We start from the raw sequence: 18,865 nt of genomic DNA, 5'->3' as shown, positions 1-18,865 counted from the left end.
GTGTCACAGCGGGAGAGTGACGACCAAAAAATGAAGCTGGACATTCAGCAACGACCGGCGACCTCACAGCAGGGGCCAGGTCGTTGCTGGATGTCACACACAGCGACAGCGACGGGACGTCGCTGCAACGTCACAGAAAATGGTGACGTAGCAGTGACGTCGTTGTCGTCGTCGTTATGTGTGACACCAGCTTTAGAGGCATGAGACCACCCAGTCCTGTAGTGATAATCTTCTGCTGCTAAAACAAAGCATTGCTCTACCTAGGAAGTGACACATCACTGGGATCAGGCTGTCAGCCTCTATATAATGTTGCTCAGAATACATACCAAAGACCTGCTGACATACCTTTGAAAGGTGGAAACCACAGGATTTCTTGGGACTACATAATAGTCATAATAAGAAATGCAACTGGCAGGACACATCAGCAAGAACTTGACTTGTGTTTTGGGGTCATGGCTTGAGAAGATTATGTACTGCATCACTGATGGATGAGGTTCCCATTAACTATTTAGGTGTAGGAGCTCATTTATCAGAATTTTAAAGATGGCCAAATAACAGAAGTTGTAATGTAGACATTTCAGACAGAGTTTCTTTACTTTGCATTTCTTGCATTCATTGAATTAATAAGCAAAATGATTTCTTTTAAAGATCCGCTTTCAGCCAAATGACCATAAGACAATTAAAGAAACTGCTGATGAACTGAAAATCTTTGAAGGCATCAAACACCCTAACCTTGTTCGCTACTTTGGTGTGGAGCTTCACAGAGTACGTATATTCTCTACTATCTCATTACTTCCATGCTGTTTTTGGTAGTTAAACATGCATAGTGAGTGTAAATGTCATATTTCCATACGTGCTTAATGGATACGCTTTGGTTTCCTGCTGCAATACTAAAATTAAGGGAACACACACAACTTTTTTTTTTTTTCTCCTCTATGAATCCACTATTATGATCAGTTACAAGATCATCTTAAAATTTGTGAGCGTTTGACTAAAGGTATAGCTAAATGAAATGTAATTTATTGTTTTAGTTTCTGGTTACTTTAGTGTGACGCCCTGGCAAAACCAGGTAGTCACAAAAGTGTCCATCCTCTTTGTCACCACCAAAACCCCACACCCAGGTACAACACACAGCCATAAAAGCCTAGCCACCCCCTCATGATAATAAGGACACACCAGTGGGCGGGATCAGGCGGATGAGAACGCCCACCTAGGGGTCTTGAGGTGTCAGAGGCAGGAACACAGCAGTCAAGTTCTGACAGTTGAAGCTGACAGTTGAAGTGTGGAGTAGTGAACTGGAAGCTCAAGTGGAGAGCTGACAGCAGTGTGGTCAAGGGTAGGGGCCCTTGGACTACCCGGCTAGGTGGCAGACAGTGAACAGGGCCACAGGCGACGGAGATCCGGTCGCGGGAAACCTTAAGTGGACCGGGGCAGGGTCGTAGCCCGCAGATGCCGACAGCGGGAATCCGGTCCGGAGGCCGTACACAGACTGAGTGCGTGGACCCTAGGACAAGGAAGGTTGCAAGCTCCTTGTTAATTAACCTGCAGAGGACGAGGTTTCAGGGCTTGTCCTCCTGGAGCCCAGAGAGCGAAACTGATGCCCAACGTGGGGGATAGGGTGTCCGCCAGAACCCACAGAGATTCCAAGGGTCAGATTTCGCGGGCCACAGCTCCCAAATACACACAGAACCGGGAGTGGACTTATCCGTTCCATGCAAAGTTGTCCGACAGAAGAGAAAAACACAGAGTGCAGGAGGAAGGGACACCTCTTTACTAACCCGGGTGTGGGACCCGAATACCCCCTCCATCGGCAGCCTGTCTCTGGCAACTTGGTTTACCACTGGACTTGTGTGAGATTACTGAACTGTGAGTACACCATTGACTACCGGTCCAACCCGGCACGCCACCTCCAGCAGCCATTACTCCCGTGTACAGACCGCGGGCCCTGGGACTACAGCTCCCCTACCTGTGGAGGAGATCCCATCTTCCTGCCCCGCTCCATCAGCCCCAGGCGCCCCATCACCAGGCAGCGGTGGTGTCACCATCCCTCACCGCAACCCACGGGTGGCGTCACCAACACAACAAACCCCCTGTAAATATTCCCCTTTCCGACGGTTGTGAAGACGGGCGGCCGTGCGAGCCCGAGTCCGGTCACCACTCGAGCCGCAGCAGCGAACCCGGATCCGAGCGGGCCCAGAGAAGCGGCAGCAGCCCCCTCGCCCGCAACATTAGTAGTTAGACAAGTTGTGATATGATGACCTCTCCTTGGGTCAAGAACTTCAGCTGTCTGCAACAGACATTTCACAATGACTGCATTCACAGTTTACATCCGTCTAGACCCTACCGATCTGAAATCCTGGGGATTGGGCATCATATTATAAGCCAATAATGCATCCTGGAAAATTTCTGATGAAACGTAATGGGCCATAAGATCATATTGATCATCCAGAGTAGGAACTCTATTTTTGTTGACTTTGTTTACTGGGATTTTCTACTTACAGTTAGGTCCAGAAATATTTGGACAGTGACACAAGTTTTGTTATTTTAGCTGTTTACAAAAACATGTTCAGAAATACAATTATATATATAATATGGGCTGAAAGTGCACACTCCCAGCTGCAATATGAGAGTTTTCACCTCCAAATCGGAGAAAGGGTTTAGGAATCATAGCTTTGTAATGCATAGCCTCCTCTTTTTCAAGGGACCAAAAGTAATTGGACAAGGGACTCTAAGGGCTGCAATTAACTCTGAAGGCGTCTCCCTCGTTAACCTGTAATCAATGAAGTAGTTAAAAGGTCTGGGGTTGATTACAGGTGTGTGGTTTTGCATTTAGAAGCTGTTGCTGTGACCAGACAACATGCGGTCTAAGGAACTCTCAATTGAGGTGAAGCAGAACATCCTGAGGCTGAAAAAAAAGAAAAAAGCCATCAAAGAGATAGCAGACATGCTTGGAGTAGCAAAATCAACAGTCGGGTACATTCTGAGAAAAAAGGAATTGACTGGTGAGCTTGGGAACTCAAAAAGGCCTGGGCGTCCACGGATGACAACAGTGGTGGATGATCGCCGCATACTTTCTTTGGTGAAGAAGAACCTGTTCACAACATCAACTGAAGTCCAGAACACTCTCAGTGAAGTAGGTGTATCTGTCTCTCAGTCAACAGTAAAGAGAAGACTCCATGAAAGTAAATACAAAGGGTTCACATCTAGATGCAAACCATTCATCAATTCCAAAAATAGACAGGCCAGAGTTAAATTTGCTGAAAATAACCTCATGAAGCCAGCTCAGTTCTGGAAAAGTATTCTATGGACAGATGAGACCAAGATCAACCTGTACCAGAATGATGGGAAGAAAAAAGTTTGGAGAAGAAAGGGAACGGCACATGATCCAAGGCACACCACATCCTCTGTAAAACATGGTGGAGGCAACGTGATGGCATGGGCATGCATGGCTTTCAATGGCACTGGGTCACTTGTGTTTATTGATGACATAACAGCAGACAAGAGTAGCCGGATGAATTCTGAAGTGTACCGGGATATACTTTCAGCCCAGATTCAGCCAAATGCCGCAAAGTTGATCGGACGGCGCTTCATAGTACAGATAGACAATGACCCCAAGCATACAGCCAAAGCTACCCAGGAGTTCATGAGTGCAAAAAAGTGGAACATTCTGCAATGGCCAAGTCAATCACCAGATCTTAACCCAATTGAGCATGCATTTCACTTGCTCAAATCCAGACTTAAGACGGAAAGACCCACAAACAAGCAAGACCTGAAGGCTGCGGCTGTAAAGGCCTGGCAAAGCATTAAGAAGGAGGAAACCCAGCGTTTGGTGATGTCCATGGGTTCCAGACTTAAGGCAGTGATTGCCTCCAAAGGATTCGCAACAAAATATTGAAAATAAAAATTTTTTTTTTGGGTTTGGTTTATTTGTCCAATTACTTTTGACCTCCTAAAATGTGGAGTGTTTGTAAAGAAATGTGTACAATTTCTATCAGATATTTTTGTTCAAACCTTCAAATTAAACGTTACAATCTGCACTTGAATTCTGTTGTAGAGGTTTCATTTCAAATCCAATGTGGTGGCATGCAGAGCCCAACTCGCGAAAATTGTGTCACTGTCCAAATATTTCTGGACCTAACTGTATTTTCTGTATTGGAGTTTAGTTTTATTGTTGTCTTGACCACTTTTTGACATGGCTTATGTGGTTACATTTAACAAGCTTGATTTTTTTTTGCCACCAATCTAGGAAGAAATGTACATTTTTATGGAATATTGTGATGAAGGTACTTTAGAGGAGGTTTCTAGGCTTGGACTTCAGGAACATGTCATACGGCTTTACTCCAAGCAGATCACAATCGCAATAAATGTGCTTCATGAACATGGCATTGTTCACCGCGATATTAAAGGTAATTATATAATAATATTTATTGACTTATATAGCGCTATTAATTCCACAACGCTTTACATACATTGGCAACACTGTCCCAGTTGGGGCTCACAATCTAAATTCCCTATCAGTATGTATTTGGAGTGTGGGAGGAAACTGGAGAACCTGGAGGAAAACCCACACAAACACGGGGAGACCATACAAACGTCTTCAGATGTTGTCCTTGGTGGGATTTGAATCCAGGACCCCAGCAATGCAAGACTGCAGTGCTAACCACCGAGCCACCGTGCTGCCTATTCAGACACATTTTATGTTGCATAAATATACTGACCGACTACGTTCCTCCAAAGAATCAGGCTGCGTTCACATCTGCATCCTATTGCAGCCTCCATCTTTAGATTCTGACATATCTGATGGAAATAGCTCTCTATGCAGCACAATTTGTCCTTTGAGTGATAGTCAATGCAGTACAGTAGAACCCAGTGGACACTTGTGGGCCGCCGATACTGATTGTGGGCCGCCGATACTGATTGTGGGCCGCCAATACTGATTGTGGGCCGCCGATACTGATTGTGGGCCGCCGATACTGATTGTGGGCCGCCGATACTGATTGTGGGCCGCCGATACTGATTGTGGGCCGCCGATACTGATTGTGGGCCGCCGATACTGATTGTGGGCCGCCGTTACTGATTGTGGGCCGCCGTTACTGATTGTGGGCCGCCGTTACTGATTGTGGGCCGCCGTTACTGATTGTATGCTACGAAAAAAAACGCACAAATGTGAAATATTTCGTGTTTTTGCTCAATTTTTAAGGATACATATATACTGTACTTGTATAAGCGCATGTTTTTGTTTTTTTTTCTTTTCCCTCATATAACTGATAACATTTTCCAAAAGCATTTTAAAATAAGTGTCGTCATTTTAATTTGTTTTTTGAGAAAACTATTATTTTTCAGTTATTTATGAGGGTTTTTTTCCTCTCTAAGTTCTGTAGAAAAGTCTGAGGAAAATTTCACTTTTACAAATCTGTGAGGTGTCCGCGTTCGATCTGATTTTCTTTATTTTTTCGGACAGCACATGCACCTATAGCTCATTCACACATCCATAAAAATCCCGGATCTGAGTGCAGAATTCAGGTGACTCAGAGCATGTCCTAATGTTGGATTGTGGATCAGACTTGGCATGCACATCAAAGGGGAATCGTGATCCAATGATGCAAATCATAATACTTCTGATTTACTTTCGTTTTGCTTCCGTGCATTATAAATTTGAATAAAAGTGCCCTTCCAGTGGTCTCTTATTTTGCCTTGGAAGAAAGCATACTTCTTCAGAGTAAAACAAAGCAAAAAATGGATGCAGCTAGGCTGACACCTGAGAAAAGTCGGTCCATTGCTCCCAGATGGATGTGTGAATGTAGACTTACATACAGAATATGGCGTTTAATAAAACAAAACACTACATGCCCACAAAATAATCCAAACAGAAACAAACAGTATGATTTCTGCTCATTATTTCCATTGTGCCATATTGTTATACAATAGAAGATGCTGTGTGAGAATCCGGCTGCTATACAGGTATAGGAATAACAGCAGAATGCATATTTATGTTCCATCTTCCACAGGAGCAAATATTTTCCTAACATCTTCTGGCCTAATAAAATTGGGAGACTTTGGATGTTCAGTGAAACTAAAGAATAATGCTCAGACCATGCCTGGTGAAGTAAACAGCACTCTGGGGACAGCAGGTAACAAGCATCGCTAATTCTATTGTTTCATTTTGGATGGACCATTGTCTCTAGAGATCAGATCATTTCAAGTTTAGATTTGCCAGGTTTGCAAAAAAAAAAATCAATTTTTTGCGAATTTCAGATGCCCTGAAACACTGAGGTCTCCTAGGACTGTATCCAAACACTTTCGATCTTTATCACAAACACAGCCTAAAAAGTAGTCAGGTTTTGTGGGTGTTTTTTTTTTTTGTTTTTTTTTTTAACATGTTCTATCTGTGTTTTTCACTGCCTGAACTTGAACCTTTATATAGTCTATACCAAAACATGGCGAGTAAAACGGGCTGAGTGGAATGCGATAAAAAAAAAAATTGTATTCTGCTTGGACCCATGTTACTCTATGGGGCTATTCCCATGTGCGATTTTTTTTTTTTTTTTTTTCTCAGCCCTAATTGGACAAAGAAAACAATCCCAGCATGCTGCAGGTATAATCCAATCTGTATTCACTTGCACCTACACAAGTCTATGAGTGCAAGTGAAACATCGATCTGCACTTGGAGGACACTGGAGTGCAGTGCGATAATCGCATCACCTGATAATGGAGGAGATGGGGAGACTAGTCCCTCACTCTACTCTGCAGCTGTGATCCGATCACAGGATCGCATCACAGTATGACACTCTGCTCACGCTCGCAGCAGAGCAGGAGCCGAGGATCATTAGCATATTGCATCGGATGCCATACGCTCGTGTGTCTTTTGCTTTGGTCAGATGTTCAGAAAAAACATTCTGTGCCGAAGACTGCCTATCGGACAGTGTCATTATTAGCGGTAACATCATCCTACCGTAAGACTAGTTATATGGCATATATTTCCTCTCGACTTCCTCCACACTAATACCCCGTCCATTGCCATCAGTTTTCCTTCTTATCATACATTTTGTACAAACTAAGTACAATTAACTCATCACTGTTTTTTCTTAACCCTTGCTAAAAATAATGTAATAATAAATGCTAGGTATGTGCAGATACAGGAAGAAAAATGTAGTAGCAGGTGTCAAAATGGATAGGGTGTGTACGGTTGTCAAATTAGACCAGTAAAAAGTCTTGTGTTTTTACTCCAGTCTCGACCAGCTCCACTACCCTTTTTAAAAGGTGTGTAGACCTGAGTGTACTGTATTTATTGCAGTAGTACATGGCAACTGAAAAATGTGCCAAATTTACTGAGGTGCACCCTTACTGCGCACAGTTTAATGACTGGTGCACATGATGCCAGTCTTGAATCAGGGCCTGAGTCTTTTTGCAGTTTTGAATTACTTTATAGATTTTCCTTTTTTTTTTTTTAAGTTTATTATTTTTAACATTTCTTTTCCAGCCTACATGGCGCCAGAAGTTATCACAAGAGCCAAAGGAGAAGGACATGGTCGTGCTGCTGACATCTGGAGTCTGGGATGTGTCTTAATTGAAATGGTCACTGGCAAGGTATGAGAAGTTTGTCTTCACATTGTTCTAGAAACCGCCTTACGTCCACAACCTGACATAATCTGTCAAAATTTGTACAGATACATACATACATACATACATACATACATACATACATACACACACACATATATATATATATATATATATATTATATATATATATCTATGTATATATGTATGTATGTATATAATATGGTTTATAAAGACATACAGCTCTGACCCAGTGGAGCTGATGAGCATTTGAGCATTTGACTGTGATACATGTTTTGCTTTTTTTATTTTTGTTCCCAAAGGAAGCTTGTATTGGCATGTGCACTGCCTGCTGGAGCACACTGTAAGGCCTAAGCCACACGGCATGAAAATTGGTGCGAGTGGAGTGTGATAAAAAATCACATTCCACTCGGACCAATATTAGCCTGTGTGTCAGCGCACATGAGCGATTTATTTTCTCAGCCCTAATCGGACCGAGAAAACAATCGCAGTGTGCTGCGACTGTAATGCGATCCTTGTTTCTCTCGCACCCATTCAAGTCTAAGGGGCGAGAGAAAAATCGCACTGCACTCGCTGTACACCGGTGTACCGCAAATGCAGGGTGAGAATGGCAATAGCCGGCTACGGAGGAGAGAGGGAGATAAATCCCTCCCTCCCCTCCTTAGTGCCGGCCCGCTCCCCGCAGCTGAGGTCTGCTTGCACGATCGGACCTCAGTCGCATGGACACTCTGCTCTGCTGTACTGCCAGCGTGAGCTGAGTGCCATGCGAGGGGATCGCAGTAATCCCCATGTGGCCCCAGCCTTACTTCAGCTCTCCCGTTTTTCGGAGCATGTTTATTTATTTTTTTTTTTTTAAATTCTTTATTTATACAGCAGACCCTTACAAACCATAAAGCAGTCAGTTGGCAAAATAGACAAAAACAGTTGAACAGAGATCAGGAGAATACATCTCAATACAAAATCACTAGCATCTGAGCCAACCCCACAAAATGTCGAACAGGTCCGTTCTTTTTCAATTTTTATCATAGATAAGAAAGAGAAGTACCAAAAAGGAGGCAAGAGTGCCTAAAGATCATTCAGACCTCTCTCAACAAGGAAGAGTTCCCACCAGCTGAGAGAAAAGAAAGGGGGAGGGATGTATAGAAAGAGTGGAAGGGGGAGGGATAGGGCAGAGCGGGGGAAGGTGAGAAAGAAGGAAGGGAGAGGGAAAGGAGGGAGAGAAAGGGGGAAAAAGATGGGAGAAGAGGAGAAGGGGAGAGAATGTGAAGAGGAGAGAGAGAAGAGAAAGAGAAGAAAAGAAAAAAAAAAAAAGGGGAGGGAGGGGAGGGTTTGCCAGGGGGGAAAGGCCAACGACAGAGGCGAATTCGCTCCACCTACGCATCACGCAGAAGGAGGTCGTATTCGTTGGAGAGCTTAAATTGCATCCAGGGAAGCCAGATCCCGTGGAAGCGCTCAAACCAATCATACAAGGAGGAGGTCAGTTCCTCCATCTGCAGAAGCTCATTGACCCTAGAGGCCCAGAGGGACAGAGCAGGGGGGGTGTCCGACTTCCACTTCAAGGGGATGCATGACCTGGCCGCCATCACCAGGAAGTGCAGAAGCGACTTTTTGTATGCAGAGACATACATCTCAGTCAGTTGGAGAAGGAACAACTCCGGACCCAAGGTCTGTGATGTTCCAGTCACATGTTTAATCACCTCCCCCACTCCGCTCCAGAACCCTCGGAGGGCCGGACACGACCAGAATATGTGTACAAAGTCCTCCTCCGCCGTCCCACATCTCCAACAGCAAGGGTCTACCCCTGGAAACATCTTGTGTACTCTGGTTGGGACCCTATACCACCTCGACAGAAGTTTATAATTGCATTCCTGAAGTCTGGAGCTTATGGAGGTCTTGTGGGCGAGCGCCAAAATTTTATTCCTTTGCGTGTCTGTCAGGGAGAGACCCAAGTCATGTTCCCAGCGTACGAGAAATGTTGGGGGGGGAGGTCGCCAGGGTCCGTCAACATCCTGTACACCAGGGAAAGAGAGTGCCGTAACACTCCCTCCCGGGTACACAGCGCTTCAAACTCCGTGGGGCGAGCTGTGTACTGTGAGTGGTCAGGGAGAGAACTGATGTAATGTCTAAGTTGCATAGACCTCCAGGTTCCCAACTGTCTCGGTGTCTCGCATGCTGTGAGTGCCCCGAGCGAGGGCCAGCCCCCGTCAGTTATTAGGTGACACGCCCTGAAGCGTCCCTCCTCTATCCAGCGGCGAAAGACGGGATCCGTCAGACTCGGGTAGAAGTCAGGGGAACCAATTATGGGTGAGAGATGAGAGGGGACTGGGAGTAGCAATCTGCGGACCTGTCCCAGGGAGCAGCACTCCAGAGTGGCGCCAATTGTAGGGTGATGCCTCAAGTTAGCGGGAAGAGGGCTCGATATCCACGGGGCTGCGTTAAGACTGATCGCAGAGAAACTTTGTTCCAGTGCCACCCAGGATTTCGTCTTGGCGTGGCGACACCAGTCGATAACCCTGACCATGTGTGAGGCCCAGCTGTACACCTTCAAGTCAGGGATTCCCATCCCCCCCCTCCTCTTAGGTCTGCACAGTAAGGAGCGGGAGATTCGAGCTGGCTTGTTGTCCCTGATGAACTTGGTTTGTAGGGCGGCCAGTTCCTTAAAAAAGGAGCTGGGAATCCGTATTGGAAGAGCCTGGAGAAGGTAAAGGATGCGAGGGAGGACATTCATTTTAAAGATATCACATCTACCGAACCAGGTGAACCAGCCTTTCGCCCATCTCGTGCAATCCTCTCTGATAGTCCCAAGGAGGGGGAGAAAGTTTAGTTTGAAAAGCGAGTTAGTATCCGCCGCCAGCCGAACCCCCAAGTAACCAAGAGACCTGGATGCCCATTTAAAGCTAAAAGATGATTGAAGTGAGGCAACCATGCCCGGAGACAGGTTCACATTCAGGGCTTCAGACTTGGTCATGTTTATTTTGAAATTGGATAGGCAAGAATAAATCTCGAATTCCCGGAGCAGATTGGGCAGGGAGACCAAGGGATTCGTGAGGAAAAATAAGAGGTCATCTGCGTAGGCTGCAATTTTGAATTCGTGAACCGTAGTGCGAGGACCCGTGATGTCACGATTTCTTCTAATATGGCACAGTAGGGGCTCCAGGGTCAAAACAAATATCAAAGGAGACAGGGGGCAACCCTGCCTGGTCCCGTTAGTTATCGGGAACCTGTCGGAAAGAAGGCCATTCACCCTGACCGCTGCGGTAGGACCACTGTAGAGAGAGCCAATCTAGTTCAACATAGACCTTCCTAGCCCGGTCGCTCTCAAGGCCTCCGTCATGAAAACCCAATTTACACGATCGAAGGCCTTTTCGGCGTCTGTGGAAAGAAGCATCAACGGCAACTTTTCCATGCGGGCTTTATGAATCAGGTTTAGCGCCTTGGTCGTGTTGTCCCTGGCCTCTCTCCCTCCCAGAAACCCAACCTGGTCCGAGTGAATAAGGCCTCCCATCAAAGGAAAAAGCCTGTCCGCCAGGATCTTCGCAAAAAGCTTTAAGTCAGTGTTCAACAGGGAGATGGGTCGGTAACTTGCGCACTGAGAAGGGTCCTTGCCCTCTTTAGGGATGACGACTATGGTAGCCGACAAAGTGTCTTTAGGGATGGGGGACGAGCCACTCATTGCAACATTATTGAAGGCCTGAAGGAAGGGAGTATTTAGCATTGATCCCAACTTTTTGTAATAGGCTAGGGGGAGGCCGCCGGGGCCTTTCCCGTTGGGGAGTTTTTGATAGCCTCGAGGAATTCTAATTCTGTAATAGGTCTCTCCAATCCTTCTGCATCCTCCGCGCGGAGCCCTTGCATTCCTGAATTACTAATATATTCCCTAATCCGCAGGCGTAAGTCGGCTTGGGCTGAATTGGTTTTATCTCCATCAATAGAGTAGAGGGAGGCGTAAAAGTTACCAAAGGCCGTGGCGATATCCCTGGGCAGGGTCGCCATCCTCCCACCCGGGTTCTGGACCCGCTGGACATAACCCCGCGTTCTTTGTAAGCGTAGCGCTGTGGCCAGGATTCTGCCGCTCTTATTTCCGAACTCATAAAAATGTCTCCTGCATTTAACCATGGCACCCTTTGCCTTATGAGTCAATAGGGTGCGCAGCTCTTCCCTTTTTTGGGTCAGTCGAGATCTGGACGCTGGGTCACAAGATCTCTTATGGAGGGCCTCTACTTTATGAATTTCGGAAAGAAGAGCCGCTACCTGCGCTGCCCGTTCTTTTTTCAGACGCGAGCCATGCTTGATAAAAAGCCCCCGCACGACGCATTTGTGGGCTTCCCAGACCACATTGGGCGACACCTCCCCAGCTGTATTTTGCCCAAAGTATTCCGACAAAGCCGATTGGATCTCATCCATGACTGTCGGGTCATTTAGTAGTGAGTTGTTCAAGATCCATTGGCACTGCCTGTCGACGGGATGGTCCAGGGCAAGCGAGGTCGTAATCAACGCATGGTCAGAGAAATAGATGCTTTCAATTGTCGCTGCACGCAGGGCATGGAGGTCCCTATGACCGACGAAGATGTAGTCGAGACGGGAGTAACTATCATGAACGGGAGAGTAGAATGAATAGTCCTTATCTGCAGGATGGAGAAGCCTCCAGGTATCTATCAGCTGAAATTCGCGCAGTCCCCGTTTGATACGCTGTGTTGCCCTTTGTGGTAAACAAGAAGCTCCCCCAGAATTGTCAATGTTAGGGTTTAAGGTGAAATTAAAGTCCCCTCCTATCACTAAAGTGCCTTCAGCAAAGTCGTCTATTATGTCCAGGAAGCGTAGAAACGTTGTGCACTGGCCTGTGTTTGGCAGGTATATGGCCGCAAAGGTGTATAATTGGGAGGCGATACGCCCCTTCACCAGTAGAAGTCTCCCCTCCCCTTCAACCTTTGACTCCAGTGTCTCCTATTGTAGTGAACCTGCTATTAGTATACTGGTTCCCCTGGATCTGGGGTCGGGAGAGGGGGAGTGAAACACAACCGGGTACCTTTTGTCCGAAAGCTTATAAGGTTTCTCCAGGCTGTAATGGGTCTCCTGCAAGAAAGCAACCTGTATGCGGCTCCTCCATAGGAGGAGGTTCAGGAGAATTGAGCGCTTCCCGGGATCGTGCAATCCCCTCACATTCAGTGAGCCAATACGCAACTCAGAACACGTCTCCTTCATCACTGGCCAACCTTAGCCCCCGGGAGGAAGAACTGGGAAAAAAAAAAAAAGGAGAAAAGAGAAAAGGGAGGGTGGGAGCAAGAGGGGGTGGTAGGAAGGAAGGGAGGACAGGGAAAGAAAGAAATAAAGAGAGAAGAGGGGAGATAGGGGGGGAAATGAAGAGTAGCTTTAGATAAAGGGAGAGTGAGCAGAGGTTTAGGGAGAGGATAAAAGGAGAGAGAGTGTCCGCCCTGCTAAAGGGAGAGACGAGAACTAACTAGGAATCAGGGGGCAGTTACAAACAGAGGTACAACCAAGACAAGGGAATAAGAGAGAAAAAAGGGGAAAGAGAGTACACAGGGTATAGAAGCTCACGCAAAGCTCGCAGACCTAGGAACCAGCCGCGGGTCCACAGGGAAGATAGGAAAGCGGGTACGAGTATGGAGTCACGGAGGAGTCAAAGTCCGGGCCCAACTGTAGAGAAGCCGGACTTTATATCCCAGCACTCCGGCCGGGGCTAGGAAAGGTTCCCCCCCACCGGCCGCGCGCGACACAACGAATATTACTTATGAGAGAAACGACCTTAAACTTTAAACCCTAAGGCGCCTGGAAGGTAAACATTATGCACATGTCATCATACAATGCTGTAGAAATATCAAGGGGCTCGATGATCAAGCGGGATCAGCCCCGCTCATCCGACGAGGAAGAAGGACCACCCCCCCCCACCCCTCTCCCTCCGCCTCACAGGGGTCGGGGGGTCCCAGGCGAGCCAATTCGGAACCGACATCTCGTCAATCCCTAGGAATGTGAACAGTCCCGGTAGATCTGGGGGTTTCCTCAACAGATAGACAGCAGTTCCCTTGTGGGCTATAAGATGGAAGGGATGTCCCCAGCGGTAGGTGGCGCCCGCTTCTTTGATTCGGAGTAATAGCGGGTGAAGTAGCCTCCTCATATAAAGGGTACGACTGGAGACGTCTGGGAACAATGATACGAGTGCGCCGTCCATCTCTATTGGGCCATGTGCCCATGCCCCTTGAAAAATCCACTCCTTATCTCCATAATAATGGAGACGGCATAGGACGTCTCTGGTGCTGGAGGATGCCCTGGTGTTAGGGCGGGCCACCCTGTGGATCCTGTCGAAGAGGTAGGTTGCGTCCGGGGGTCTGCCTGTGACAATATTAAAGATAGCCAGAGCATTGGAGCGCAGGAGTTCAGGCGACCAGTCCTCCGGAATGCCTTTCAGTCTGACATTGTTTCTCCTGCTTCTGTTTTCTTGGTCATCCAGAAGCAGGGACATGTCTCTAATACGTATGTTGGAAGCTTCCCAGCCTTTCTCCAGGCGCTCCAGCCTGCCCTCCATTGATCCCTGGGCCTGCTCAGAGGCCGTGATCCTGTCCTCCAGAACCCCCATCTCCTCCCTCACTGAGGACAGTGCTGACAGCTGAGCCTGTTCTATTCTAGACGCCACCTCATCCAGATCCTTTTTGCTGGGGAGGGCGACGATAAGCTCCCTCAGGGCCTGGATATCCAGCATGTCAGAGGGGGAGGCCAGGGGGGCACCCATGTTCCCAGAGTCACCATCTCTCAGGCTGAGGGCGCCAGAGGGCCCGGAAGCAGCCTGAGGCTCCCATGTGAGGGTACCTCCCGGGGTCTGCTCTCCATCTTTTCTCTGTGGGGGCCCCGCTAGTTTGGACGTGGCTGGGCTCCCTCCATGAGCAGCAGTGCCTCCAGCCGCCTCCTCCCCCCCTCCCCTTCACTTGGCTGGCGCTGCAGCCGCGCTGCCTGCGGGGGCCTCCCCTCCACCACGCTCCCACGCTCCCTGTTCCAGCCGTCGCCATCTTGCTTCTGCCGGCGCTGTGGGGTGCCGCTGCCGGGGAGGAGAGGAATCGTGCCAAACCTCCGGAGGATCCTCTGTCAGGTGCCGGATCGTGTGCTGCAGGTGGCCGTTTCTTTGGGGGCATTGTATCTGCGCGCGGCCGGAGGACAAGAGAGTGTAAAGTTCTGGGCCCGGGAGCTCCGGCAATGAGCGTCTTCACTCCTCCATGTCCAGGACGCCGGAGCATGTTTATTTTAATCCTCTGAACAGCGTGTATCATCAGAATGTATACTGCAATGTCTATTTATTGGAGCAGACAGTCTATAGCTAGAAAGTGCTTGTCATAGTAATGTTTTATTTTCCTTTGGAACAGAGACCATGGCACGAATTTGAACATAATTTCCAGATTATGTACAAAGTAGGTATGGGACACAAGCCTCCAATTCCAGATCGCTTGAGCCCAGAAGGTAAAGATTTCCTTTCTCACTGTATGGAAAGCGATCCAAAGAAGCGATGGACGGCGAGCCAGCTACTGGACCATCCCTTTGTCAAGGTTTGTGTACCATCAGATGAGGCTTTTATAGTTAATGGACTCCAAGGGATCCATGGTTCTCACTTACATTTCATTCATTTCACTCTATTAGTCTTGTGTTTTGGTGGGGGTTTTGTAGATTTTTCACATAATGTATAACTTCTCATCAAACGATTGCAATCCTGCAGCTTTAACCCCTTACCACCACCTGTTGACTATTTAGAGTTTGTTCTGGCTACAAAATCAAAATAGAATTGCAAACTGCTTTTTTGGAGCAGATTATGGAGTGTTTTTTGTGTATGGTGCATTTTTTTTATTCATGCTTAAATTAATTCATTGATCACATTCAGTGGACAAAACTCCTCAAATTGCTGTAGATTTTTGACTTGTTTTTTATGCACCACTGACAAAAAAAGGGGGAAAAAAAAACTTGTGGAAATAAATCGGCACCTTATGCTCTAAAACTGTATTTTCACTTTGTAATCAATAGAAAGCTTTCTTAAAGCGGATATGAAGCTGTTTTTCACATGGATTTTAGAGCAGCTTCTTCTCTCAAATCCATGTATAAAAGCTCCTTTCCTGCAAGGAATAAGAGCTCTGTTTGTGGTGTATTTACCGTACTTGTTATGTATGTTCACCTTCAAGGATATGAGCAGCTTTCATTCATGAGTGTATACCTGAAACTTGTAGATGTGAGCGTTATCTCTAACGCCCATCCACCGGTCATCTTTTATTCCTGATGTCCTGTGTATGGATTTTATTTAAATAAAGAAGAATCTGTTTTGGAGCTGGACTTCTTCCATTCTTGGATATCTAACACTTCCAGGTTGACCGATGCTCAAAATATACTAAATAAGGCTTTATTCAATATCCGTGAATTACTTACGTGTTGTATCAGTGGTTTTCCCTGATAAAACACCCATTCTAATCTATGGAGCTGTTCATATGTCAGTGTTTTTTTTTACAGACCATGTGCTCACAAAAGAGGTTGGGGCATATCTGCTTTTGATCAGAGTTTAGCCAGGTTTCATGGTCCATATACGGACTGCAATGCCTGGTCTAACGCGGGGTCTCCTGACCGGGATTTACAGTCCTATGTGCATCTATGAGGCTGTAAGTTTAGGTTGAGATACCAGCAGTCATACAGACTGTGAAATACAGTGATGTGATCCCCACACTTATTATTACTGACTTACGCTGCTATATTATAGTTCAATAATAAATAAGAAACTCGAGTAACATGATTTTTGTCATGTTACAGGAGTTTTACTTATTTATTATTTAACTATAATATAGCAGTGTAAATCAGTAATTAATAAGTGTGGGGATCACATAAGTGTATGTCACAGTCCGTATGAGTGCTGGTATCTCAACCTAAACTTACAGCCTCATAGATGTAATGGCATAAGGAAAAAAACTCCAATAAGTAATGTAATACCTCAAACAGTACATAATATTAATACTAGCATCTACAAAACATGTTTCGAATGCTCAGCAAATGTATTATTTTACCTGCTTGTTCCAGATAAAAATTAACTAAGTTAGTACAATTTAAACAATAAGGCTATGTTCACACTAGAAAAATGATTTTTCTTAAGAAATTTCTTAAGAGTGAAGGATTAGTGCACCTGCGTTAAAAAAACGCACCAGAAACGCACCTGCGTTTTTGCCACGTTTTCGGTGCGTATTTGGTGCGTTTTCGGTGCGTTTTTACCGCTGGTTGCTCCCTGCGTTATTGTGCCAATTATCTATGGCAAATAACGCAGTTAGCTGCAGAAAAGAAGTGACATGCTCATTCTTTTTCTTGAGAAAATCTACTGAAAGAATTTTCTTAAGAAAAAAACGCAGTGTGCGCACAGCTAATTTATTTTGCCATAGGTTTTGCTGGGGAATGTCTGCAGAAAGATTACAAGAATTTCTCAAGAAATTTCTGCAGCAAAAACGGACCAAAAACGCAGGTAAAAAACGCAGTGTGTGAACATAGCCTAACTATTATGACTGTTGGAAAGAGAGAAGACAAAAAAAATCATTTTAGCATGTACCAGAGCAAATAGTTCAAATGCAGATCGTGTAGACCAGAGCTTTTCACATGGGAGCAGAAAGACCATTAATACATGCCCCAGTGTTTGTCGCAAACATCCGTCTGATTTGCCTCGCTTTCCTCCTTTTCTGGTGGGCAGGTTTGCACAGATGAAGAATGAAACTGTCAAGATGGGGCCTAATATAATTCAGCAAGTCATCTCTTAATCACTACTGTATGTAATATTTACATGAAGACTAAGCTGACCTGGTGCACCGTCATGACCGATCGTGACTGCAGACTGCACAGCTGATGGCCGTCACCTCTCCTGCTGCTCTTGTACATGTTATTTGGCACATTTTCTTCATGTGACAATGTCCCGCACGTGTTTTTATTTTTATAAAAGCTGCATGTTTCGGTGAAGTGCCATTACTACTGTACATGGACCATTGTGTTTTAATTTGTTCTCCGGCTTATTTCTCATATGAATGAGACACCTGTAATAAACACAGTACTGTTTTCAACGTATTAAGCTCTGATGCAAGTTGTAGTATTACCACGCATTCTGGACCTTGTAATTGTTTCTACTTCCCTGGTTTGTCAAGTGCACTGTGAACCTGTCATTTTATGGCCAGCTTCAGATTTGTTATGCAAGAGAAAGTTGAGTTGGAAAAACGTTTTCTTAATAAATGGTTTATTTTAGGACATCTATTAGTATTTTATTACCACTTATCGGGAAAAAAATCATGGGGGAAATTAAAGTGTATGCACAAGCCTGTTTTCACCTTCCTGACCAGGCCAAATGTTACAGTTCTGACCAGCGTTACTTTACAAGGTGATAACTCTAGAGTACTTCAACACATTCCAGTGATTCAGTGATTGCTTTTTCGTAACATGCACTTCATGTTAGTGGTAAAATTTTGTCAATACATGATTTGGGTTTATTTATGACAATATAAAAGTTTTGACAAACTTGAAAATTTTGCCATTTTCAAACTTTGACTTTTTATGACCTCAACCCCTTCATCCCCGGGTGATTTTTTTTTTTTGTTTGTTTTTTTTCATTTGCTCTTTCTCACCCTCTTCCAAGAGCCATCATTTTTTTATGTTTCCATCAATATAACCATATAAGGGCCTGCTTATTGCGGGACGAGTTCTACTTTTTAATGACACCATTCATTCTGCCCCATATTATACTGGAAAAGAAGAAAGAAATTTCAAGTGCGCTGAAATTGCAAAAAACAGTGCAATTCCACAATTTTTGGGGGGCTTTTTATTTACCATGTTAATTATACTACCTTGAAAACTGACCTTGTTATATGATTCCCCAGGTTAGTATGACTTCTTAGGTACCAAATATATGTCTAGTTTTACTTTTTATAAATGGTTAAAAAAAAAATAAAAATCTGAAGTTTGGTGACAAAAGCACAATTTATTTTTTTTTACATTTTCACAGACTCGTAGTGTTCTCATTTTTCGAGATCTGGGGCTGTGACAGCTTATTTTTTGCGTCTTGAGCGGATATTTTTATTTTACCATTTTTGCATAGGATGTGACCTTTTGATTGCCTGTTATTGCATTTCAATGCAATGATGCAGTGACCAAAAAAAGTAATTCTGGCATTTTGAGTCTTTTTCTGTATACCCTTTACCAATCAGATTAATTGGTTTTATATTTTGATTAGGCATTTCTGAACACAGCAATACCAAATGTGTATTTTTGTTTGTTTTGTTTTC

General features: G+C 45.3%; 1 protein-coding gene across 2 annotated transcripts in view; it reads left to right on the top strand.

Annotated features, from left to right (window-relative positions):
- MAP3K4 (mitogen-activated protein kinase kinase kinase 4) overlaps positions 1-17,836 on the top strand; it is a 185,035-nt gene extending 167,199 nt beyond the window's left edge. For both annotated transcript variants that reach the window (XM_075339782.1, XM_075339783.1), the window contains exons 21-26: positions 649-765; positions 4,247-4,406; positions 6,009-6,131; positions 7,481-7,587; positions 14,951-15,130; positions 17,290-17,836. In XM_075339782.1, coding sequence (XP_075195897.1) covers positions 649-765; positions 4,247-4,406; positions 6,009-6,131; positions 7,481-7,587; positions 14,951-15,130; positions 17,290-17,310 — 708 coding nt within the window. In that variant the 3' untranslated portion in view covers positions 17,311-17,836. The remainder of the gene's footprint in view (positions 1-648; positions 766-4,246; positions 4,407-6,008; positions 6,132-7,480; positions 7,588-14,950; positions 15,131-17,289) is intronic.
- Positions 17,837-18,865: the final 1,029 nt, after the last annotated feature.

Source organism: Anomaloglossus baeobatrachus, chromosome 3 (assembly GCF_048569485.1).
Source record: "Anomaloglossus baeobatrachus isolate aAnoBae1 chromosome 3, aAnoBae1.hap1, whole genome shotgun sequence".
NCBI lineage: Eukaryota > Metazoa > Chordata > Amphibia > Anura > Aromobatidae > Anomaloglossus > Anomaloglossus baeobatrachus.
Note: the sequence above shows the minus strand (reverse complement) of the source record. Positions and strands in the feature narration are given on the sequence as shown.